This window comes from Rhinoderma darwinii, chromosome 2, assembly GCF_050947455.1.
Source record: "Rhinoderma darwinii isolate aRhiDar2 chromosome 2, aRhiDar2.hap1, whole genome shotgun sequence".
NCBI lineage: Eukaryota > Metazoa > Chordata > Amphibia > Anura > Rhinodermatidae > Rhinoderma > Rhinoderma darwinii.
Window position 1 is genome coordinate 266,201,868 of NC_134688.1, and position 26,454 is coordinate 266,228,321.

Genomic DNA, 26,454 nt, shown 5'->3' on the forward strand with positions numbered 1-26,454 from the left:
CTGATGGGCATGAGAATAGTGTGCGAATTCCCTAGCATCAGGATGTAGGCAGCGCCAGGCATCCGTAAGGGCAGTGTGTCGTAGGAAATTTGGTAGGACAATATCTCTATGTTGTGGTGAAGGGGATAATGTGCTCTTATCCTCACCTGGTGACAAAAACAGCATTGAGGTCTTCCCCTACTACTAAGAGCTTAGTGTAATCTTGTTGGATTTGTGTTTCCAGTTTACGAAAAAAACGGGAATTGGCAGCATTAGGTCCGTAAATATCGTAAGACTAATTGTTTCACAATGTTTAAACAGTAAATTAATCCAAAGTCTTTCATCGTCCCGTTCCTGGGATATTACGTTGAAGACAATTTTTGGGCACCAATATCATGGCTCCCGCTTTCCCATCTCGAGCAGCTGAGCCGAAAACCGAACCAACCCACAATTTTTACATATATTTAAATTTCGGCTTGGTGAGGTGAAACTCCTGTAGAAGGACTGTGTCTGGTCGAAATCTTTTCAAGTGTCTCAATAGTTTGGTACGTTTATGCGGGGATCTAAGACCTTTCACATTCCATGTGACTATCTTAATATAATTGGACTATGCAAACGGTGGTTTAAAATTACAATAGAACAGTCACTGGATTGTGAAGTTGGATTCACCCTTACAGAAAAGCCATGTGTGAACATCGAATACGAAACATAACCAAAGCAGAGAAAATGAACACATAATCAATATCAACAGACATTGACAAAATAAACGCCCTTGACAAGGGTATGCATAACACTGCTCCCTAATGGCGTAATAGACTTCACGTTTTTCTGGCTTACAGAACAGAACTCTCCTTTCCCCTCCCTCCCTGACCTGTGTAACAGAAATACAAAGAGCTAGTGGTACACCGGGCCATATACTAAAAAGGTAGATCAAAGGAGTAGAAAAAAAATAAATAAAATGTAAAAATATTTTTTATTTTCCTCTCGTCCACTGCTGCAATTGTCATGTCCACACACACCTTTTACGCACAGGATCAAATGCCCCTGCAGATCTTTCAATCTGGAGACAGAGAATTGGTACAGTGCCTTGGTCGTCTGCGGTTTAGGAGAGTCCGCTCTCTTTAAAGACCTGTCAATGCGAGCATTTCCGGATGATGAAAATAAGGCAGCCGACCAAAGTCTGGCCGACATCTGAACAGTCACGTCTGGAAGTTTTTGGACTGCGTCTCGGATTTAGTCGCGTGTTTTGTTGAGGACGTCCAATACACGTTTCCAAGAGCGCTTCCACGGCTTCGTTCGTTGCCAATCCGCTTGGAACACCCATAGGGTAGCTGGGTATTGTAAGGTAAAGTATTTCTTAGCTTGGAATAGAGCCCATATAAAGGTAAAGGTTCGGGGACGCCATGCGACATCCATCGAATAATCCCCAAAAACGAAAACCTTCATGCCCTTAATCTCCAAGGGTCGGAATAGACATCGATTCTTTCGATGCTTTCATGAGGGCCACCTTGCGATTATATTCAAGCAACTTCATTATGACTGGTCTAGAATGTGGTGGTCGACTGGTATCAGAAGGCAGTCGATGTCTCGGATCTGGACCCATTCTGTGCGCCCTTTCCACCATGCATGGGTGTTGTAGACCCAGGGCTTCTGGCAAGTGTCTCTCACATAGGTGGTGTAAATCAGAAGGGGCAACAGATTCTCTCAGACCCACAATTCTCATGTTACCCCGCCTGGAACAGTTTAACAGGTCGTCCACCTGGTCTCCCAGCTGAGTCGTGGTAGTCAGAACCGTCTCAAGTTTAGATTGCAAACATTCGTTCTTATCTTCTAGCAGCGTTATACGTTGTTCAAGATCTCCTGTTCTGGTAGTAAGTTGCGCCAGATCTGAATGCATGCGGTTAAGGGAAACTTGAACTGCGGTCTCCAACGCTTTTTGGAGGTCTGTGGCTATCTGCCTTGCCATCTCCTGTGCCAGGGCCACATAATCTACAATTGTAGTAGCTGATACATTGTCTGCAGGGACTGAATGCGGCGAGTGTGGCCGTGGCAAATCTTGCTCCTGTGAGGGGAGAAGTTGCGGGAATCACCGCCACTTTACCTCCCTCCTCAGCGACTTACTCCGATTCCTCAGGAGCTGTATGTGGCTACTGGTCTCCATGCAGGCAGTGCTGGAGACCGCACTGTTAGTAGGGCCGGTGTCCGTGACACGTTGTGCGCTGTCTTAGCAGCCATATTAGGCTTTCAGCCAGGTCGGGAGCGGGAGCTCAGTTTTACACGTCCTGCATCACCAGCGCCGGAAGTCATATTATAGTGTTTAATGCAACTTTATCATTGGTACTTGAAAACATTTTTCTTTTGTATTTTTTTTTATTGTTTTTTTTTTTTATTTTTTTTTTAGATAGAAGCTGTATCTTGCTCTGAAACCCGTATTCGTTAGATCAGTGGGAAGGACGGCTTCGGTGACAGCGGGTCCTGCGTGTACCCGACATGCAGGATCCACCTATTATCGATCGTAACTTAGATGTGATCGATAAATGGTGGATCCGCAGGACCCACTGTCACCGAAGCAGTCAGTCCTGTTGACCTGACGGATTCGGGGTTCCCGGCAAGATACAGCTTCTATGTATCCAGGACACATAGAAGCTGTATTTTAAAAAGCAAAAAAAGTTTTCATAAGTTGCTCTAAACACTAGAATATATATTTTTTTTTTACTAAAACAAAGTCTTCAAAAGGCTTACGTGGCCTTTAAATAATGGATTAGAAACTGCAACTCCTCCCGCAAAAAATGAAAAGCCTTCACACTACTCCAGTGATGGAAAAATAAAAGTAGTTATGGCTCTTGGAAGGCGAAAACAAAAAAAAACTAAAAATGCCTGTGGCGCCAATGGGTTAACATTTTTTTTATTTTTATCTATCAACCCACATATTTTACACGCTTCTTTGAATTTCTTTTCAGGATGTGGATGTATGCTAAATGCAGCCCCAATAAGGTAGGTCTTGCAGGTCCGGCTTCACAGCAGTGTCATTTAATCTTTCACAGTAAACGACAGGAATTCCGCTCTCTCCTCTGTAATGCTATAGCCAAGCTGCCTGTAATCCGGGTACATCAGCTTATGACTAAATCCTGTTATACAGAGCCTAACACAAGCAGGAATTTGACATGAGTACAATACCAGCAGGAATTTGACATGGGTACAATACCAGAAGCATCGCTATTCAATGTCAGGCCATGTGTTATTGAATATTGTGAGCCAAAGGAATTGTCGGTTTATTAAAAAAACAAAAAAAAAACAAAAAACCCCCACTGGTCTTTGTTTACAAGCAATGACGTTTTGGTACAGGCATGTGACAGCTGCAGCCAATCAGTGACCTCAGCAGACACATGCCGTACTACTGGCATCACCGCTCTTTTAATTAAAGCACAAATGAAATAAAAGATATGAAGACAAGCTATTAGCTAGAGCAAAGAGCGGCTTCATAGAATTGCGTTCATACATAGTATTTGACTTTATTCACGTTGAATGAAGAGCGGCTATGCAACAAGGATGGGGTCACTAGAGGTGTTGGTCAATCATGCCAGATTTGAAAGGGTTTACACCTATACACATCCTATGTAACCTGACTTACCATTTCTTTAACCAGGATTTACTCAGAAGACCAGCAATCTGCAATGTAAATAACCTGTAAAGACTGCCATACCTTGGTTAAGTTTGCTTTCCAGGAATGTTAAGCAACTGCTATATTCCATTAATTCCTGAATATTGATCTGAAACTCAGAACCTGCATCTTCTATGGTTTTATCAACATCCTCTAGTCTGGTTCCTTATAACTATGCCTTAAAAAAACGAGTAACAGTTAGAGAAGTAGTTGCTGATGTGGTTAACCTTCAATACATTAGGCATACCAATAAATAGTGGGTCGCATCTAAGAACTCAATTTTTATTTTGTGTTGTTCAGGTTTATTCTTGTGATACCTGTCACGCTTGGTTAATCTAGTACTGGTAAAGGTTTTTCTCTTCATACTGTAAAAAAACCTTGTTTTTCAAATAAAAACAATTTAGTAAAAATAAAAAACGGGTAATACAGGTCATGAGTACTTCAGTAATAACAGGGAAGAGTTTTGACAACTTCTCATTCATTTAACCGCTTGCATTTTTTGCCTCCCCATCTTCCAAATGTTTTTATTTTTCCATCGTCATAGCCGTTTCTTTAGATTTTAACCTAAGACTGTTGACATTTCTACAAAGTTGCGGAAAAAACCCCACAGATTGACTACGACCAGTGAACGCAGCCTAATAGCTGTACACTTACTATTATTCATAAGTGCTCAACTCAGGGTTGTTTAACCCTCTTCCCGCAAATGGGCGTACAGTAACGCCCTGAGGATGAAGCGGGCACAGGAGCTGTGCGCGCTTCATCTTCGGCGGGTGACGGCTGTAATGTACAGCCGACATCCCACTGCATCAGCGGCGATCACAGTTATCTCCAATCGCCGCCATTTAACCCCTTAAATGCTGCGGTCAATAACGACAGCGGATTTAAGAGATTGCCACAGAGGGAGGGGGCTACATCTGTACCCCGTAGGCCCCTGGAAAGAATCACGGGTTCCTGGTTGCCAGGTATGGAAGCCTATTAGGTCCTGCCCAAGGATAGAAGGATGTTCTAAAAACGACATATGGGAAATGTTAATTAGTAACTATTTTGTGTGGTATTACTATCTGTTTTCCAAACAGATACATTTAAAATTAGAAAAATCATAATTTCTTCAAATTTTCTCTAAATTTTGGTGGTTTTCTCAAATAAGCAATGAATTTATCGACCAAATTTTTCCACTAACAAAGTACAATAGGTCACGAGAAAAAATAAATAGAAAAAAATCGCTTGGATACATAAAAGCATTCCAAAGTTATTACCACAAAAAGTGACACGTCAGATTTGAAAAAAATGGGGCTGGCCCTGAAGGCCAAAATGAGCTTTGTCCTGAAGGGGTTAATACTTCATATACATTATTAGAACATATGGACATCACACAGGCAAAAATCAGCTGTTTGACGGGAGTTTTATAAGTCAGACCAACTGTTTGCTGATGCACCTCTCAGATTGAAGGGGATGTTGCTAAAGAGACAGCCCCTTTAACCTGTTGCAGACCTGCTCCGCAATAGTACGGCACACGCTGCTGGTTGAAGCAGACCTGCGCCGTACTATTGCGGTGAAGGATTAAACTGTCACTATGTGAAATCACAGTGATAACGAAGAGACGGCAGCGGTCATTGATAGCTGACCGCCTCTGTTGCCTGGCTGGGGACAAATCAGAATGCCCCCATGGTGGCGATTGCTGTGATTGGTCTGTCTTTAGAGACTGACCAATCACCGCCGTCTAGGACGTAGGAAACAGGAGACAGCTCCTGTCGCCGTTTCTGATCTCCTCATTTCTGAGAAGCGAGGCACCCTTTAGTGTCCACCAGCACCCTTTACTGCCCAACTTTTAGTGACGCTATAGTGTCTGCCAGTACCCTCTAGTGCCCAACAGCACTAGGTCAACCTCACCCACTACTCCCATATATTTTAGTAGGTTTGTCATTTATTTTATTTTCCCCATTTTATCTTCATGAAAAGTTTTAGTAATTTAGGTTAGCTTAATAATTCAGTAGTAACTTTGTGCTCTACTTTTGCACGACACAGTTACCTTGTCAGGGTTCTTCTTTCGACTTAAAGGGATTATCCGGGGACCAAAATATATTATTGCAATGCAATTTTATGTGAAACTAAGTAACTTACTAATATACTTTAATTAAAAATTCTGTACTAAATGGTGCAGTTCAAACCTTATGAATTATTCAGGAAGTGCTGGAGCTTTTCTACTAATGATGACGCTCCGACACGGCCCCACGTGACTGAGCTCTTGCTTCGCGTGCTCTTCATGAACATGACCGTAAGGGGCTGTCACATTGCCTATTGCTGGAGTACCGAGCAAAGCATCAGCTAGCGCTTTGATCGGGACTCCAGCACTGCTCCCTACATCCATATTTGGCCAATTTAGGGGTTTCCTATCGCTGGAGTCCCCGAGCAAAGCATCAGCGGATGCTCTGCCAGGGGACTTCACAACTTCTGCTGACGTCACTGTCCATATATGGACAATGACATCGGCAGCACTACTGGAGTCCTTGAGCAAAGCACCAGCTGATGCTCTGCCAGGGGACTCCACAATTTCTGCCCACGTCATGGTCACTGTCCATATATGGACAATGACGTTGGCAACAGTACTGGCGTCCCGGAGAAGACCATCAGCTGATGCTCGGGGACTCCAGTACTGCTACCGACGTCATCGTTTATATATTGACAATGACGTGGGCAGAAGCTGGGGAGTCCCCAGGCAGACCATCAGCTGATGCTTTGCTCGGGACTACAGCGATAGGAAACCCCTGAATTGACCAAATATGGATGTAGGGAGCAGTGCTGGAGTCCTGAGCAAACGCTAGCTGTTGCTCTGCTCGGGACTCCAGCAATAGGCAACGTGACAGCCCTGCGCGGTCATGTTCACGAACAGCACATGAAGTAAGAGCTCAGTCACGTGGGGCCGTGTCAGAGCGTCATCATTGTTAGAAAAGCTCCAGCACTTCCAGAATAATCCATGAGGGTTGAACTGCACCATTTAGCACCGAATTTTTAATTAAAGTACATTAGTTTCACATAAATATATTATTGCAATGCAATTTTTGGTCCCCGCATAACCCCTTTAATATAAAAAAAAAAAAAAAAAAGGGTCACGTCAGGGTTAGTGCAGCGTTATTAAATACCCAGAATGTCTCGTCTATTTAGCGTGGAGGAGGCATATGCCATTTTATGTTCCGATGACCCCAGCACAAGTGACCCCATATCGCTACCACCCACCTCCTATAGACCTGAAATACCCGAGTTTAACTATGCCCCTGGCTTAAAAATAAACCCAACTGACTTTCAAGAAATTTATTTTTTTAAATGTTTTTTTCGGGTACTTTATTTAACCTCATGGTTGCGCAAACAAATTTATATGCCCAACAGTTCTTAGCCAAAAATCCGACATCTCAATATGCCAGAACCCAATCCAAATGAAATTGCAACCTTCTCTGGACTTTTACTCAAAATGGGCCTTATAAGAAAACAAAAAAAAACAACCATAAAATCATATTGGTCCGCAGATATGTTGTATGATACACCTATATTCCATGAGGTGATGCCTCGAAAATGTTTTGAGGCCCTTTTAAAGTTTTTACATTTTGTTGACAATGAGCAGTGTCCACCCCCGGATCATCCACATTTTGATAGGTTGTTCAAAATTAGGCCCCTCAAATATTTAAAATTAGTATATTTAGAAGTTTATGTTCCTGAAAAAACCCATAGCCATTGACGAATCAGTAGTCCATTTCAAGGGAAGCAGTGGCGTAACTACCGCCGTAGCAGCAGTAGCGGCTGCTACCGGGCCCGCGGCATGAGGGGGCCCATGTCACCCGCCGGCACGGGCCCCCACCATGGCCGGAGGCTCCGCTAGCAGCCGCTATGGCTGCTACAGCGGGACGCCACTGAACACTACGGCAGAGCAGGGAGGTATCTCCCCGCTCTGCCATTAACTGGTTCCCGACCGCTGGCTGTATTTTTACGGCCAGCGGTCAAGGTCCTTAAAACCCGAGCCATAGACTTTCTACGGCTCGGGTTTTAACTTGCTGCCCGCGCGATCGGGCAGCTGAATGTCGGGTCTTTGTTCACTTGTACACAGCGCTGAATGCGCGCTGTGTACAGGAATAGAGACAGCCGCAGCAGCGCTGTCTCTATTCCTCCCGGTGATCATGTGACTGGTCACATGATCGCCGGGTGCCGTTAGTGGCAGGCTGCTGCTGGGTCTTACTAGACCCAGCACAGCCCTATTAGTGACAATCGTCACTATGAGAGGGCTGATTTCCCCTGTAACTGGGGCCGCTGTGCAGCTCCAGTTACAGTGGAAAAACATGGTGAAAAAAAATATATAAAGTTCCCCAAAGGTCTTCTTTGACCTTTGGGGGACAGACCATAGTAATAAAAAAAATAATAAAGTGCAAAAAAAATGTAAATAATAAATACACATAAAATACCCACCCCAAAAAAAAACGTCCCGTCCCCCCCCCCGCCAATCATTGTTGTAACGCTAGCGCTGACCCAATTACCCTAATATAGACATGTAATATATAAAAATTTACGGTAGACAATGACGATCACAAATAAAAGGTCTATTTTAGGGTAAAACTGTTATTAGCTAAAAAAAAAAATTGCTGAAATGTAAAAAAGCTTATTTTTTTACTATTATTTTCAAACTTTATGAATAAAAATTCTAAAATAGCAAAAAACGATAAAAAAAGAAACCTGCATTGTCTACGGAAAAAACGTCGCAAAAATCACGTCGTTAGCCCAACAAATAAAAAAGCTATAGCCATTTAACGAACACGTGCTAAAAATGGCTAAACGGTGTCTGGTCCTGAAGGCGCAAAATAGAGCAAAAGACATGTATCCCCTCTCCACAGGATCTCCACAGGATAGGGGATACATGTGTGATCGCTGGCAGGGATAGGGAGAACGGGGGACTGAAAGTCCCCTGAAGTTCTCCATCACAAACCTCGGACTTCCGGGGTCTGTGTCGGCAGCTCCGTAGAAATGAATGGAGCGCCGGTCGCGCTTGTACGCATGCGTGACCAGCGCTCCTTTCATTTTTATTGAGCTGCACAGACGCCGGAAGTCAGAGGTTTGTCACGGAGAAGTTCAGGGGACTTTCAGTCCCCCGTTTTCCCTATCGCTGCCAGCGATCACTCATGTATCCCCTATCCTGTGGAGATCCTGTGGAGAGGGGATACATGTATTTTGTAGGACACACTGTAGTTTGCATTTTTTTGGGAGGGGGGACGCTGTATGGCGTTCCCTACAGGGGGGGTGGCTGCATGGCGTTCCCTACAGGGGGGGGGTGGCTGCATGGCGTTCCCTACAGGGGGGGGTGGCTGCATGGCGTTCCCTACAGGGGGGGGTGGCTGCATGGCGTTCCCTACAGGGGGGGGTGGCTGCATGGCGTTCCCTACAGGGGGGGGTGGCTGCATGGCGTTCCCTACAGGGGGGGTGGCTGTATGGCGTTCCCTACAGGGGGGGAGCTGTATGGCGTTCCCTACAGGGGGGGAGCTGTATGGCGTTCTCTACAGGGGGGGGGCTGTATGGCATTCTCTACAGGGGGGGGGGGCTGTATGGCATTCTCTACAGGGGGGGCTGTATGGCGTTCTCTGCAGGGGGGCTGTATGGCGTTATCTACAGGGGGATGTATGGCGCTATCTACAGAGGGGGGGCTGTATAGCGTTATCTACAGAGGGGGGGGCAGTAAAAAAGGCACTATCTACAAGGGGGGGGGGGGTTGTGTGACACCCAGGGGAGGGGGGGCCCCAGTCAAAAGTTTGCTATGGGGCCCAGTCTTTCCTAGTTACGCCCCTGAAGGGAAGGCTTCATTTCCGTCAATATTTGCAAACAAGAGAGCCATATATGGCATAAAAATATATAAACTGTCCGAAAATCAGTCTGGGTACACACATTCCTTTTGTGTGTAAGAGGGGAAAGACACACAGATTAGTCCCCCAGAGTGCCCCCCCCCCCAAGTTCTTGGTACAAGCGGTAAGATAGTGTGGGACCTGTTGCATCCTCTGATGGATAAGGGGTTTCAACTATACCTGGACAATTTCTACACTAGCGTTCTGCTTTTTAAGTGCCTTGAAAGGAAGTGATGAAGAGATGAGTAAAAATGCAGTATCATATGAGGCTTGGAAGAAGAACGAGTTCTCTAAGGTACTTTGCAAAGGTACTCTTTATTAGAACGACAATGTGTTTCTAGACCGAACCGATCCCTTCGTCAGGTTTGTAACACCTTGTTGAAAGGAAAACACTGGCCTGTGGCACTGCTCGTAGGAATCGAAAAAAACATCCAAAAGCCTTTCCTTGCTGAAAAACTGGCAGTTGGCAAAATCAGGGCACGATACTTTCAAAATCTGCTCTTGGTAAAATTCCGGGACAAAAGAATTTTTTTTTTTAGAAAAAAGGGTCCACATGCTCTCCACAATCCATGAAAGCACCACAAATCCAGTTTCAGTGCGTGGAACAATCACCACTGTTTCAAAGCCTGAATGCATACAGGTCTACAAACATATAGGAGGGGGGATTTGGGAGATAAATTAATGAAGCCATACTGTGCCATGCAAAAGACAAAAGTATGGTACAAAAAAACGGTCAGTATATTTAATTGAAATGGCCCTCCTCAATGCTTTTATTTTGTACCAAAATGCTAGCAATCGTTCTAGGTCGCTCGAGTACGATTAAAAATGTATTCAAAAATGTATTTTTAAAGACCAAGAGGAAGAAGCGAGAAGCAGGGCATAAGGAAGTGAGGCAAGTAGAAATGTCCCTGGTCAGCACTTCCCAAGTGAAGTACCCCCAACAGAAAAAAAGAGCCATCCACGAAAACTATGTCGCGTGTGCGCGAAGAGGGGGTATCCGAAAGGATACGATATATTTTGCATAGAAGAATGTTTCAGAATTTACCATTCTTCAATGGATTATAAAATTTTGTCATGCCTTTTGCCATTTTCAGGATGTCCATACAAATTTAATCTTAAATTTTATGTCACCTTCATTTAAAATTGTCCACTTGTGCACCAATTGGATATATTAAAAAAAATAAAAAAAAAATAACTTCATTATACCCCTAGATGAATACCATCCATTGTGGCCCAAAATCACTCAAGCAAAAACTAAGCCTTGAAGAGCCTCAGGGTACACTTTCACTTCTGGGCCCCACCGTGTGCCTGTACAATAAAAACGGTCACATATATGGTATCAATGAACACAGGTTTCCTCATTGGTGCTGGATACATCCCCAAAATGTTTCATCAAACTCATAAGCCTGTAAAATAAATTTAAAAAAACCAACTATTTTGTTTCAATTCCTAATCTGAAAAGTCAAATCTCTCACTATACCACTAGATGAAAACTTTGAGGGGTGTAGTTTCCTAAATGGGGTCACGTCTTGGGGGTTTCCACTGTATTGGTACCTCAGGGTCTCTGAAAAAACAAATATGGCGGCTAAAAAATATTCCAGCAGAATCTGTGATCAAAAGCTAAATGGTGCTCCTTCCTTTCTGACCCTTGCCGTGTGCCCATATAGCAGTTTACAACCAAATATGTGGTATTGCTGTAATCAGGAGAAATTGCGTAACAAATTGATCAGTGCTCCTTTCTCCTATTACTTCTCGTATAAATGAAAGATTTGGGCTAAATCTACGTTTAAAAAAAAAAAAAAAAAAAGTTTCATTTTCACGTCCCAGTGTTTATGACTTCTATGAAACACCTGTGGAGCCCAAATGCTCACTACACCCCTAAATAAATTCCTCAAGGGGTGTAGTTTCCAAAATGGGGTCACTTCTTGGGGGTTTCCACTGTACAAATACCTCAGGGGCTCTTCAAATGCAACATGGCACCTGAAAACCATTGCAGAAAAATCTGTGCTCCAAAAGCCAATTGACGCTCCTTCTCCTTTTATCCCATTTTTACAGACTAATTCCAATAAATGCAGCAAAACAACCTGTGGGGTTAAAATGCTAACTATACCCCTAGAAAAATTCCTTAAGGGGTGTAGTTTCCAAAATGGGGTCACTTGTGGGGGGGGGGGTTTCCACGGTTTTGGTCCCTCCAGTGCGTGACATGCCACTGAAAACCATTCCAGCAAAATCTGAACTCCAAAATCCAAATGGTGCTCCTTTCCTTCTGAGCCCTGCCGTGGGTCTAAACAACAGTTTATTACCACATATGGGGTATTGCAGCAATCGGGATAAATTGCTTAACAAATGAAGAGGTGCTTTTTCTCCTTTATTCCTTGCAAAAATTAGAAAAAGCTATGTTTTTTCATAAATTTTTTTTTTACCTTTTTACAGACTAATTCAAAGAAATTTAGCAAAAAAAACTGGGGTCAAAATGCTAACTATACCCCTAGAAACATTCCTTGAGGGGTGTAGTTTCCAAAATGGGGTCACTTTTGGGGGTTTCCACTGTTTTAGCACCACAAGTCCTCCTCAAACCTGACATGATGCCTAAAATAGATTTAAAAAAAATATGGGGCCCCAAAATCCACTAGGTGCACCTTTGCTTCAGTCCATTAGCACACTTTGGCCATGTGGGATATTTCTTAAAACTGAAGAATCTGGACAATAAATATGGAGTTGCATTTCTTGGGTAAAATGTTCTGTGTTACTGAAAAGAATGTATTACAAATTAATTTTGGCAAAGAAATGAAATTTGTAAATATCACCTCTAGTTTGCTTTAATTCCTGTTCAACGCCTAAAGGGTTAAAACACTTTCTGAATGCTGTTTTGAATACTTTGAGGGTGCAGTTTTTAAAATTGGGTGTTTTATGGGGACTTCAAATATATGGGCCCCTCAAAGCCACTTCAGAACTAAACTGGTTCCTGAAAATATAGCCCTTTGAAATTTTCTTGAAAATGTGAGAAATTGCCTCTAAAGTTCTAAGCCTTGTAACGTCCTAGAAAAATAAAAAGGACGTTCAAAAAAAAGATGCAAAGTAGAAATACGTTAATTAGTAACTATTTTGTGTGGTATTACTATCTGTTTTACAAGCAGATACAATTAATTTTAGAAAAATCATAATTTTTGCTAATCTTCTCAAAATGTTGGTGTTTTTCACAAATAAGCAGTGAATTTATCTACCCCATTTTTCCACTAACATAAATTCCAATATGTCACAAGAAAACAATTTCAGAATCGCTTGGATAGGTAAAAGCATCCCAGAGTTATTACCACATATAGTGACACATCAGATTTGAAAAAAAGTGGGGCTGGTCCTGAAGGCCAAAATGAGATTGGTCCTCAAGGGGTTAAAAACTTATGTTCTCCTTTCAACATAATTTTACAGTTTATAAAGAAACTTTGTAACATTTACTCATTTTCATTAGTAATCTTGAGTAAAACAAATGAAAAAAAATTAAAACCGACACAAACGCGATATCCCTTGCAACGGAGCTACCATAATCCAAGGAGGCAGTTGGTTATCCTACATCAGATTACCGTACAGCAACTGGTGTAAAAGACTAAACTTGCCAGAATGTACACAACAAAAGAAAGCGCTGTACAAAACCTTAACCTATGCTGGGAGATCTCAGCTCTCAACCCCTAGGCGCACCAGGAAGCAACTGTACGTCCCTGTGGCCAGTGTCTTAAGGCACAGGGACGTACAGTTACTGCATGGTTCCCGATGCACACTGTTGGCGACAGTGTGCATCGGGAACCGGGAGGCCAGCTGTCCCTGACAGCTGACACTCCACTGTATGCCGATGAGCGGCTTATTTCCGCTGATTCCGGAAATTAACCCCTTGATTGCGGTGATCGATTGCAATCACCGCATTCAGGGGTTTCTAGCTCATCGGCAGACCTCACGATGAAATCGTGAGGTTTGCAGATGGCTAGCATGGCCATCGTAGGCCAAGTAATGGCCTCCGTGTCTGCCATGTACGGAAGCCTATCAGGATCAGCCTCCTGATAGACTTCCTGTCAGTGACAGTACGTCACTGCCATTCACGGTGCACATTGTCGATGACCGTGTCTGTGACAGTGTCGGCGACAGTGTGCATCGAGAACCGGGAGGTCAGCTGTCCCTGACAGCTGACACTCCACTAGTTGCCGATCAGCGGCTCATTGCCGCTGATTTCGGCAATTAACCAGTTACATGCGGGGCTCGATTGCAATCTCCGCATGTACAGGGTTTGTAGCACATCAGCAGCCCCCATGCAATTGTGGGGGCTGCTGATGCTTGTGATGGCACCCGGGGGCCAGACAACGGCCCCCGGGTCTGCCATGTATGCAAGCCTATGACGTCACGCTGACAGTTGTAATACGTTACACTACCAAGGTAGTGTAACGTATTCTAGCAGCGATCAAAGCTGCAGGTTAAAAAAGAAACTGTAAAAAGTAAAGAAAAAATTAAAAAAAAGTTAACAAAAATGTTTTACAAAAGTGTAAAAATATAAGTCTCTTATTATAGGAAAAAAATGAAACCGTTAAAAAACAGTACACATTTGGTATCACCGCGTTCGTAACGACCCAATCTATAAAACTATAATATTATTTTTACCGCACGGTGAACGCTGCAAAAAAAATAAACTAAAAACAATGCCAGAATCACTATTTTTTGGTCACCACCCCTCCCAAAATATAGAATAAAAAGTGATCAAAAAGTCGCATGTACCCGAAAATAGTATCAATAAAAACTACAACCTTTCTCGCAAACAACAAGCCCTTACACCGCTTTTTTGACAGAAAAATAAAACAGTTACGGCTCTCAGAATATGGGGACACAGAAAATACATTTTTATAAAGAAGTGATTTTATTGTGCAAACGCTGCAAAACATAAAAAAACTATATACATATGGTATCGCCGTAATCGTACCGACCCGCAGAATAAAGTAAAACTGTCATTTATAGCGCATTATGAACGCCGTAAGAAATAAAGCATTTAAAATGCCAAAATCACTGTTTTTGTCCACCAAAGCTCTAAATAAAATGTAATAAAAAGTGATCAAAAATTTGCATCTACCAAAAAAGGGTACCAATAAAAACTACAGCTCGTCCTGCCAAAAATAAGCCCTCACACCGCTCAATTCATGGAAAAATAAAAAAGTTATGGCGTCTGGAAGGCGGGGAGTGAAAAACTAAAATGGAAAAGCAAAAAAGGATCAGTCCCGCAAAGGTTAATTAATTTCTATTAAAAAAATAAATTATTACCACATGTGGGGTATTGTCGTACTCGGGAGAGATTGCGTTACAAATTTAGGGCGACTTTTTCTCCTTTATCCCTTGTGAAAATGAAAAAATTCACATTTTAGTGGACAAAAATGTTTATATTCATTTTCACGGCCTAATTCTACTAAATTCTGCAAAAGACCTGTGTAGTATAAATGCTTACTAAACCACTAGAAAAATTCCTTGAGGGGTCTAGTTTCCAAAATGGGTTCACTTTTGGTGTTTCTCCACTATTTTGTTCCCTCCAGGGGGTTGCAATCACAACATGGCACTAAAAACCAATCCAGCAAAATCTGTGCTCCAAAATCCAAATGGCGCTCCCTCCTGAGCACTGCCGTGGGTCCAAACAGCAGTTTATTACCACATATGGGGTATTTCCGTAATCGGGAGAAGATGCTTTACAAATATTGGGGTGAATTTTCTTCTTTATTCCTTGTAAATATTAAAAATGTCTATGTTATTTCAGAAAAAAAGTAGATTTTCATTTTCACAGACTAACTCCAATAAATATAGCAAAATACCTGTGGGGTCAAAGTGCTAACTATACCCCTAGATAAATTCCTTGAGGGGTCTAATTTCCAAAAAGGGGTCACTTTTGGGGAGTTTCCACTATTTTGGCACCACAAGACCTCTTCAAACTCGACATGGTGCCTAAAATATAATCTAAAAATAAACAGGCCCCAAAATCCTCTAGGTGCTCCTTTGCTTCTGAGGCCGGTGTTTCGGTCCATTACCGCACTAGGGCCACATGTGGGATATTCCTAATAACTGCAGGACCTGGGCAATAAATATTGAAGCAAAAATAGAAAATGGGGAGGAATCCTCCAGCTCACCTGACACTATGGGACGTGTCACTGGTAGCGCCCGGTATCCTCGTGTCGGCACACGATAGGTAGTAGCGAAAAAAACGGGGAGTGGAGTCCAGCGCTGGGTAGAGTAAAATGGAAACGGTTTCCAAGTTTAATGGTCAAGAAAAAATAATAAAATCCAATGCAATGAAGTCCTGGTGTGGAGAAAGTGAGGGGGCAGTGTCCTCAGAGCCTACGCGTTTCGGACGGCTTCGGCGTCCTTAGACTTGGCTGTGATATATTTTGAATTGAGCGCGCTGTCTTTTTATATCCTGGTTCCGGTGAGACAGCTGGTTTTTGATTGCGTTCCATGGTTGGTATGACCACTGGAACGCAAACCGGAAGTTGTAGTTCTGTCTTCGATGTACATGGATTTTGCCTTGATATCGGGTAAGTATACATTGGAGTTGAGATTCGTAATCTGTCTGTTTGATAATAGTTGATGTTTAAAGGTATTAGTACAGAGAGTTCATGGTGTGATATTTATGTATATTGGATGTGTTCTCACTTTGATTGCCTGTTTGCGTTCCAGGGCTCGTGTTGCGTGGGACGCATATCTGCATTTGGAGGACAACGCTGTCCCTCTGGTGTCTTTATTAGGGTTCTGCCTGAGTTCTATGGCTAAGGTAAATGACACATCAAAATATATATTGTGTTCCTCATGTAAACTCTGAATTAGGGATCGAACTTGGGCAGACATCAAAATTAAATAAATAATGGACTGAAAATAATGATAAAAAATAGACGGACATAAATAAATGAATAAAAAATAACCCGATAGGCATGTACATATAAGTATATATGAGATCCTGAGATCATATGTGTATTGGAACCTATATATAGCAAGGGATATATGATATATGACAAGAAGATTTTAAGAATGGCAGGATGCTCAATGTATTTGCGAGGATCGAGGGTGAAGTGGTTATGGTGAGGGCAGGACGACAACTACATACACAATAAATTAAAAAGAAACAGGGCTAAATAGGGTAGTGCGTGTTGTACATATCAAAAAGCACATGTTATGTATGTACTGAAATGTGGGGAAGGGAGTATAGTTCTAGGAGTAACTGTATATTGGAATACTTTTGGACATATGGTAGCCATATATTTTATGAGAAACTAAGATGGAAGAGTTAATTGATTAATATTGGAACATAAGCTCTTTTCTTAAATTAAGACCTTCCGGGTGTCTTGTTTTTAGTCTAAAAATCCAATATGCCTCCCTGAGGTGGGTTTTGTGTATTATATCTCCTCCCCTCTTGGAGGAATGAATTTTCTCAATGGCATAACAACGAAAGGTTTTTATAGTTCGGTTGTGGTGATGTATAAAATGTTTTGCGGCATTAGAAATGTTGAGAATATTACTATTTCTTACGTAACTAAGATGTTCCAAGATTCTCGTCTTTAGTTTCCGATTAGTGCAACCTACGTATTTCAGTTGGCATTCGGTGCACTCAATTATGTAGATAACAGATTCAGAATTACAGTTGATGTAATTCTGAATAGTAAAATGTGTCTGTTTGTCTGGAATCATTAAAGCTTTTAGTTGGATAAGCGTAAGAGCACACCTTGCAGGGGTGCTGGCCGCATTTGTAGAAACCTTTGGTTTCTAACCACGTTGTCTTTGTAATTTCATTAGATGAAAAGAGTGATGGGGACAGGACACTGCCTAAGGAGGGGGCTTTTCTTGCCACAATGCGACATCCTTCGGCCAGAATGGAACGCATGCTGTCATCCTCTTTGAGAATCGGTAAGTAATTAGTAATTATATTTTTGATTTGCGCAAACTGGTTACTTTGTTGTAGGATCAATGTTGGCTGATTGCTAGAATGTTGACTTATAGGACTTGTTTTGGTGTTATTGTATTCAAGTAGCTGTGATCTTGGTTTGTTGGTCATGATGTTACTTGCTCTATCGAGTGACCATTGTGGATAGCCTCTTGCTTTAAGTCTTGTCTTTATTTTTTCCTGTTCTAATTCGAACTGGCTTTGAGAGGTGCAATTCCGTTTGGCCCGATGCATCTCACCTACGGGTATGGCCCTAATGGTTTGTCTTGAGTGGTTACTTTTCGCATGAAGTATGCTGTTTGACGATGTAGATTTTCGATGAGTTTGGGTAGATATAGTGTGACCGGCTTTGCCAGACAGTTCCAAGTCTAAAAATACAATGTTGGAAGTATTGTAATTATATGTAAACTTGAGATTGCATTGGTTGTGGTTTAATGCTTTGACAAATTCTGGGATGATGTTACTGTCCCCTTTCCAGATAAGCAAAATATCGTCAATATATCTCACTTTCTCCACACCAGGACTTCATTGCATTGGATTTTATTATTTTTTCTTGACCATTAAACTTGGAAACCGTTTCCATTTTACTCTACCCAGCGCTGGACTCCACTCCCCGTTTTTTTCGCCAATAAATATTGAGTTGTATTTCTCTGGTAAAACCTTCTGTGTTACACAATTTTTTTTATTACAAATGAATTTCGGCAAAAAAAAAAAAAAAAAAAAGAGAAATTTGTACATTTCCCCTCTACATTGCTTTATTTCCTGTGAAACGCCTAAAGGGTTAAAATACTTTCTAAATGCGGTTTTGAATACTTTGAGGGGTGCAGTTTTTAAAATGGGGTGATTTATTGGGGGTATTCTAATATATAAGGCCCTCAAAACCACTTCAGAACTGAACTGGCCCCTGTAAAAATCGCCTTTTGAAATTTTCTTGAAAATGTGAGAAATTGCTGCTAAAGTTCTAAGCCTTGTAACGTCCTAAAAAAATAAAAGGATGTTCAAAAAACGATGCAAATATAAAGTACACATATGAGAAATGGTAACTAGTGACTATTGTGTGGTATTACTATCCGTTTTACAAGCAGATTCATTTAAATTTAGAAAAATGCACATTTTTGCAAATTTTCTCAAAATTTTGGTGTTCTTCACGAATAAATATTGAATTTATCGACCAAATTTTTCCACTATCATAAAGTACAATATGTCACGAGAAAACAATCTCAGAATCGCTTGGATAGGTAAAAGCATTCTAGTTATTACCACATAAAGTAACACGTCAGATTTGAAAAAAATCGGCTGTGCCCCAAGGCCAAAACAGGCTGCGTCCTAAAGGGGTTAAAGAAGCAGTACTGTGAATGTGAATTCCATGCAGTCCTGTTAATTTACTATTGCATAACACACCCTTTTAGTAAGAAGAACATACAAGGATTCATTCATTGCAGCTATTCTTTCAATACGTTCATGAAGTTACATGTTACATATTATTCCAGAACAATTTTATAAAAAAAGTAAACGTTTTCTTTACCTGGGTAGAGGGTGCGGAGACCAAGAAGGTTCATGTTTCTGGGCAGTCCTCAGCCACTGTCCATTCTGCTGTAGTTGTTCAGTACTGTGATCTGTGATAGAACAAAAAGCATGTGAATGTGCAATGAACATGATACCTTGCAAGCTAGGCTGGCACTGAAGGTTTAGAACTGTGGCATTCTTTACCTTTATAGCCACTCCCCTTGCCCCTTTGTGGAGTATTTGTTGCAGAGTTTTGGTGCGGATTCTGCGCTGAAAATCAGCAACAAAGTATAGTAAAATACAAGTGAATAGGTCATTACGAAATACACGTGGCAGAAAAAATATATATATCTCTTTGATGCGGATTTGTTGTGGAATTTAACTGCAGATACCACCCTTTACAATGCAATTCCATTATGCTCTATGTACTCTATTTAGATGTGGCGCACAGGGACAGCCAGGTGAGCCCGTTCTTGGGATTGGTGGGGATTCCAATACTCGGACCTCTACTGATCAGATATTTATCACCCATCATGTGGATAGGCGATAAGTATTGATAATGGGAATACACGTTTAATAAATAGACCCGTATGGCTGCACGATTTTGCAGGTAAAAAGTACTTTCATTCACAACACTGAGCGTCCATTAACAATTTGAAAACTGTACCAATCAGATTGCTGGTGCGATTTTCGGACACGTCAATGCCGTTCCATGGGGCCTTTAGGATTAGTGGAGGTCTAACCCCTGTGCACTGACCCCATGATCATGACAACAGGGTTCAGTATCGCCTGTTGCTCATCAGAAGCCACCTGAAAAGGGGAGGATAAGAATTTAGGGATGTGGAACTTTGTCAACTGTTTCCGTAACATGCCATAAATGTCATCAGACATATCCTAATCACGTTTCATGATGTGATAATTAATAAAGTTGTTACATCTATGGACAGCTTTAGGAGGAAATGCATAAAATCTGTAATAACTAGCAGTAGAGACAGCTCGAGGACTTGTATTTGCTGATCTTTTTTTGCACATTAAGCCCTTAAACAAGCGTGTCCGATGTGCGTACGTCATACGTTTTTCTCGACCACAAAACAGGGACATCGGTCTAGTTTTATCAATTTTGCCCCAACCTACTGAAAACACCCACAGGAAGGTCACATGATTGTTCGGACGCCATTTTCTATGGCTTTTACAGCAAAGAGCTCTTTTTTCTGCATCGCAGTGTCTAATCAGTAACATTTTGCTTTTCCTGGTGTCTTTGAAATTCTATAAAGGAAGCCTATGTAGAAAACCAATAATTACTTAACGCTAATTGTTTTTTTTGGAGCTCATGGAGCGAACAGCACCCATGCGAGAAGGCCGCCCATCCCAGGACAAGAAACCTGAGGAGATAAAAAGGTTCACACCTCAGTGATTTGCAAGAAAGGAAGTACCCGGAGGAGTGAAACAAAAAATTAAAAAAAGGTATCTGGAAAGAGAACACAAGAGGCAGAGATGAAAGTGACCCAAATCTGTTAAGTTATAGGCCTATTCTGCCTTGGCCAGACCCTGACCTATAGACCTCCACACGGAGGAAAGGTAAGAGAGTTAATGGACTCTCAGTACCAAATAATAGGGTGCGGTCATGAGCTAAAAAAAACAAACAAACCAATTACTGGTAAGTAATTATTGTTTTTCCATCGCGCATGACAACACACATGCGAGACTAGACTAGTAGTCATCATGGAGAGACAACAGCCTGCAGGACTTTGCTACAAAAGGAAGCATCTGCTCTAAAAAGAACCTGTAGATGTCTAAAAAAGGTATGTGGAGAACTTGACGTAGCTGCCTTAAAAATTTGAGAAATAAAAGGCTCCTGCTGTCTCCGCCCAGCAAGTGGCCACTGACCTAGTTGAATGAGATCTAAACCCTACTGGTGGTGGAAGAGATAAGGACACAAGCGAAATGTATTGCCTGATTAATCCATCTGGCAATGGATACTGTAGAAGCCTTACTATCTCTACGAGGTCCCTGAAACTGTAGAAGATTTTCATCTTTCCTCCAATGAAAAGTAACTTCTAGCTATCTCAGAAGACATCCAGGCGGTGGAGTCTTTCTTACGGAATCTTTCCTGACCCAGAGAACAAGGAAGGTAGCATGACATCCTGCAAGGTATGGAACTTTAACAGCTCCTATGTGTAGAAATTTTTTACTTCCCCTTTCCCATCCCTTGGTTGAACTTGGTGGACAGGTGTCTTTTTTTCAACCGTACAAACTATGTAATACCTTTGGAAGGAACGAGGGAAGAGGTTTAATGATCACCCGGTCATCAAATAACTTCGTATAAGGGGAGTGAGCTGAAAAAACTTGAATCTCAGAAATCCTCCTGGTAGATGTAATGGCCATAAGGAACGTACATATTATGGTTAGTAGTCTGATGATGCCCATATAAACCTCTCTACCCAGGGATGTTCAGCTAGCCGATCAAAAAAGGAACTCAATGCCGCTCTCTGGACCTTCAGAGTACTGGGTCTAAGTTGTTTGTCTATACCTGCCTGTAGGAAATCTAGAATGACTGGTATGTTAGGATCTGTCAGAGGATCTTGTTCTGAACCTACGAACTTAGTAAAGGTGTTCCAAACGCTCAAGTAGATGTTAGACGTCACTTTCTTCTTACTGGCTAACACAGTGTGTCTACTACCTTGTCCGAAAGACATTTTGTAGAGAGAATTAACTTCTCAAGTTCCATGAAAAGGGGACCCTGAAAGAGAAGATCCTTCCTGATTGGAAGGACCCAAGAAGAAGAAGCTACTGACAGGGACATGAGCCAAGTGAACCAGGCTCTCCTAGGCCACCTTGGAGCAATAAGAATCAATGCAGCTCCGTCTTCCCTGATTTTCTTTAATATCCCGGGAATAAGACAAAGGGATGGGAAGGCAAATCCCAATTCCTGACCCCAGGACTGAGGAAAATTGACTGTTAGTGCTTGGAGGTGAGGAGCTCTTGTACCTCCCTGGCGATTTATGTAAACCACTGATGTTGTGATTCTCTACCTTTGTCCACCACAGAAGAGAGAGAGTCTCACTTTTGAAGAAAGGTGAAATTTGGTGTCCAAAGAGAGGGGGGGGGGGCATCTCAAAGGCCAAGAATCTCCCTCTGAGGCCTTGAGTGATGCGGAGCCCAGCTTATTGCTGGGATAGCGGAGGTCATAAGGCCTAGAATGGACATTGCTTTCCTGAGGGAGGAAATGCTGTTTTGAATACTTTGAGAGGTGAAGTTTTTAAAATGGGGTGACTTATTGGGGGTTTCTAATATATAAGGCCCTCAAAGCCACTTCACAACTGAACTGCCCCCTTTAAAAATAGCCTTTTGAAATTCTCTTGAAAATGTGAGAAATTGCTGCTAAAGTTCTAAGCCTTGTAACACCCTAGAAAAATAAAAAGGGTGTTGAAAAAAAAAATATGCCAATCTAAAGTAGACATATGGGAGATGTTAATTGGCAACAATTTTGTGTGGCATAACTGCCTGTCTTACAAGCATATACATTTAAATTTAGAAAAATGCTAATTTTTGAAATTCTTCGCAAAATTTTGGTGTTTTTCACATTTAAACACTGAACGTATCGAGCAAATTTTGCCAGTAACAAAGACCAGAATCGCTTGGGATAGGTAAAAGCATTCCGAAGTTATTACCACATAAAGTGAAACATCAGATTTGAAAAATGAGGCTCTGTTAGGAAGGTCAAAAGTGGCCAAAGAGGGAAGGGGTTAATTACAACATCATTCCTTGCCATGAAAATGAACTTAATTTCCACTGCATTTCAGCCCTGCCACAAAATTACCTGCTAACATCATTTCATTGATCTTCTCGTCAGGACAAGGCAGCTGATATCATACGGTCATGCTGATTAAATTAGAAGAGCAGGCTGGTTGCTTTAAGAGGGGAATGGTGCTTGAAATCATTGTCTTCTTCTGTTAACCATGGTTACCTCCAAGGAAAAGATTGATTACTTACCGGTAATCGGTTTTTCAAGAACCTATGACAGCACCCCTGGAGAGACATCCCATCCGCTGGACAGGAAACCTGAGGATATAAAAAAGTGACACACCTCTCCACACACCCATTCTTTTGAAAGAACTCAGGATGAGAAATAGTTTATATTGGGGTTTTTTTGTTTTTTTTTTGCACCACCCAACTGAAATTCCCTCACACCTTTATATATACAGTATTTACAAGGAATCCCTTTGCATTTAGGTTAGCGATCTACCTTATGAGGGCTCTATCTGCTACAATCAATAGGGAGGGTAACAGAGGGGTGCTGTCATAGGTTCTTGAAAAACCGATTACCGGTAAGTACTCGATCTTTTACACTTTAACCTATGACAGCACCCCATGAGATGTAAAATAGAAATCAGTATTTAGGGTGGGACCACAGCTTGTAGCACCTTTCTACCAAAAAGGCCAAGTCAGAGGCTGTAATCGGTAATGCTTGAAAAAGGTGTGAGAACTCCATGTAGCAGCCTTGCATATCTGGTCTAGAGAGGTTTCTGTTCTCTCAGCCCACGAAGTGGACACAGTGGAGTGAGCTCTGGAGGTTTGAGCTTCTGATTTATATAGGCTAATTGTATGGCCTGTTTAATCCACCTAGCTATAGTGGCTCTACTGGCTGACGAACCTTTGTTATGACCCTGAAACTGGATAAACACATTTTTTAGATCCTTGGTAATCTTTAGGTACCGGACTAGGCATCTTCTTACGTCTAGGCAGTTAAACTGTTGTTCCCTCAGATATTTTGGGGAGTCGCAAAAGGAGGGAAGAATAATCTCTTGATCTAAATGAAAGGGAGAGACCACTTTAGGCAGAAATCCTAGTAAGGTTTTTAGGATGACTCTATCCTCTAACAGTAGGGTATGTGGAAGAAAGGCAGAAAGGGCCTGAATCTCACGCACTCTACGGGCTGATGTAATGGCCAACAAGAATGTTATTTTAAGTGTCAGCGAGATAGAGTCTATTGGTTCAAATGGTGGATTTATCATAACCTGGAGAACAATGTTTACGTCCCAGGGAGGAACTGGGGATCTTATCTGGGTTTAAGTCTGCAGGAAGCGGTTAGGAATCTCTTAATCCAGGGGTGGACTGCTAATTTAGAATTAAAAAAAGGAACTTAATGTGCTAGGCCTAAAGTTTTTATTTAAAGAGGCTCTGTCACCAGATTTTGCAACCCCTATCTCCTATTGCAGCAGATCGGCGCTGCAATGTAGATAAGAGTAACGTTTGGTTTTTTTTAAACGAGCATTTTTGGCCAAGTTATGACCATTTTTATATTTATGCAAATGAGGCTTTCTAAAGTACAACTGGGCGTGTATTGTGTATGTACATCTGGGCGTTTTTACATGTTTTACTAGCTGGGCGTTGTGAATGGAAGTGTATGATGCTGACGAATCAGCATCATCCACTTCTCTTCGTTACCACCCAGCTTCTGGCAGTGCACAGACACACAGCGTGTTCTCGAGAGATCACGCTGTGACGTCACTCACTTCCTGCCCCAGGTCCTGCATCGTGTCGGACGAGCGAGGACACATCGGCACCAGAGGTTACAGTTGATTCTGCAGCAGCATCAGCGTTTGCAGGTAAGTAGCTACATCGACTTACCTGCAAACGCCGATGCTGCTGCAGAATCAAATGTAGCCTCTGGTGCCGATGTGTCCTCGCTCGTCCGACACGATGCAGGACCTGGGGCAGGAAGTGAGTGACGTCACAGCGTGATCTCTCGAGAACACGCTGTGTGTCTGTGCACTGCCAGAAGCTGGGTGGTAACGAAGAGAAGTGGATGATGCTGATTCGTCAGCATCATACACTTCCATTCACAACGCCCAGCTAGTAAAACATGTAAAAACGCCCAGATGTACATACACAATACACGCCCAGTTGTACTTTAGAAAGCCTCATTTGCATAAATATAAAAATGGTCATAACTTAGCCAAAAATGCTCGTTTTTAAAAAAAAACAAAACGTTACTCTTCTCTACATTGCAGCGCCGATCAGCTGCAATAGGAGATATGGGTTGCAAAATCTGGTGACAGAGCCTCTTTAATCCTGCCTGGAGAAAAGCCAATATTAAAAAGGGATAACTGGTATGGTTAAAAAATTAAATATCCCTGCCTGCAAAATTCAAAAAGGCTTTCCAGGCTCTCAGATATATTGGTGAGGTAATCTGTTTTCTACTGGCTAGTAGGGGGAAAATGACGGACTCTGAGAATCCTCTTTGCCTAAGGATTATCCTTTCAGTTTCCAGGCAATCAGATGGAGTTTCTGAATGTTGGGGTGCATTACTGGGCACTGGTATGGGAGACTTGGCATGAGGACATCTTTCTCAACCACATGAACCATGGTCTCTTTGGCCAGAAGGGGGCTATTGATATTACACTGGCCTTGTCTTCTCTGACCTTTCTGATTATTCTTGGGAGAAGGTTTAGGGGGGGGGGGGGGGACGGGACTCCAACACTGGGAGAATGCGTCTATTGCTGTTGGGTGTTCTGAGGGGTCTAGGGAGAAGAATCTTTGGGTCTTTGTTTTCCCTGGACACAAATAGATCTATTGATGGGGTCCCCCATTTGAGGATAATCTTCTGAAATACTGCTGTATTCAGACACCATTATGACTGGCGAAGCCTTTCTCGGCTTAGGAAGTCTGCCACCTGGTTGTCTTGTCCCTTCAAATGGACAGCTGATAGGGTCAACAGGTGGTGTGCCAGAGAAAAGATCTGTGAGGATAAGTACATCAGCAAGGACGATCTTGTACCCCCTGACTATTTACATAAGACACTGTGGTCGTGTTGTCGGAATAGATCTTTAAGTGTCGACCTGAAATTGCTGGTATGGATCCCTTCAAGGCCTGAAGAACTGCTGCAAGTTCCCTGAAGTTGGAGGATCTCTGAACGGTCTGTTGATCCCACTGACCCTGAAGAAAAGAGGAGCTCCCTAACCCAAAGGACTCGCGTCTGTGGTAATGTTGAGAGTAGGGGTTATCTTCCATGGAATACACTGCATGACGTTCTCCCTGTTCAACCACCATCTGAGAGACAGCCTGGCAGCAGATGAGATGTGTAGGGGTTGGTCTAGGGAGAGACTGTTCCAGTCCCACGGATTTAAAATGTCCCACTGTAGGGCCCTGGATCTGAAGTGAGCCCATAGTACAGCTGGGATGCATGACATCATGAGGCCCAGGACTGACCTAGCCTTCCTGAAAGATGTTGTATGACCTAAGTAGAGTTCTGATACGATGTCTATCAGGGGCTTGATTTTGCCTTCTGGAAGGAAGGAAATCTGCTTGGAGGAGTCTAGCAGAATTCCTAGGAATACACATCGTTTTGATGGGTTTAATGTTGATTTTTTTACATTTATGTTCCATCCTAACCTTGTTAGTATAGCGCGAACTATCTAAATTTGTAGGGTCAAGGCCTGAGATGTTTCTGCGACTAACAAAAAAAAAATCGTCCAGGTACA

General features: G+C 42.3%; 1 protein-coding gene across 3 annotated transcripts in view; it reads right to left on the reverse strand.

Moving 5' to 3' along the window:
* The window catches only part of INPP5B (inositol polyphosphate-5-phosphatase B), a 116,520-nt gene that overhangs the window by 64,940 nt on the left and 25,126 nt on the right, over positions 1 to 26,454 (reverse strand). The window contains exons 2-3 of one of the 3 annotated variants that reach the window (XM_075853246.1): positions 19,175 to 19,240; positions 18,990 to 19,080 (exon numbers count right to left, since the gene is read on the reverse strand). The exons of 1 other annotated variant lie outside the window; for it this stretch is intronic. In XM_075853246.1, coding sequence (XP_075709361.1) covers positions 18,990 to 19,080; positions 19,175 to 19,240 — 157 coding nt within the window. The remainder of the gene's footprint in view (positions 1 to 18,989; positions 19,081 to 19,174; positions 19,241 to 26,454) is intronic. One more of the 3 variants, XM_075853247.1, reaches the window with a different exon arrangement.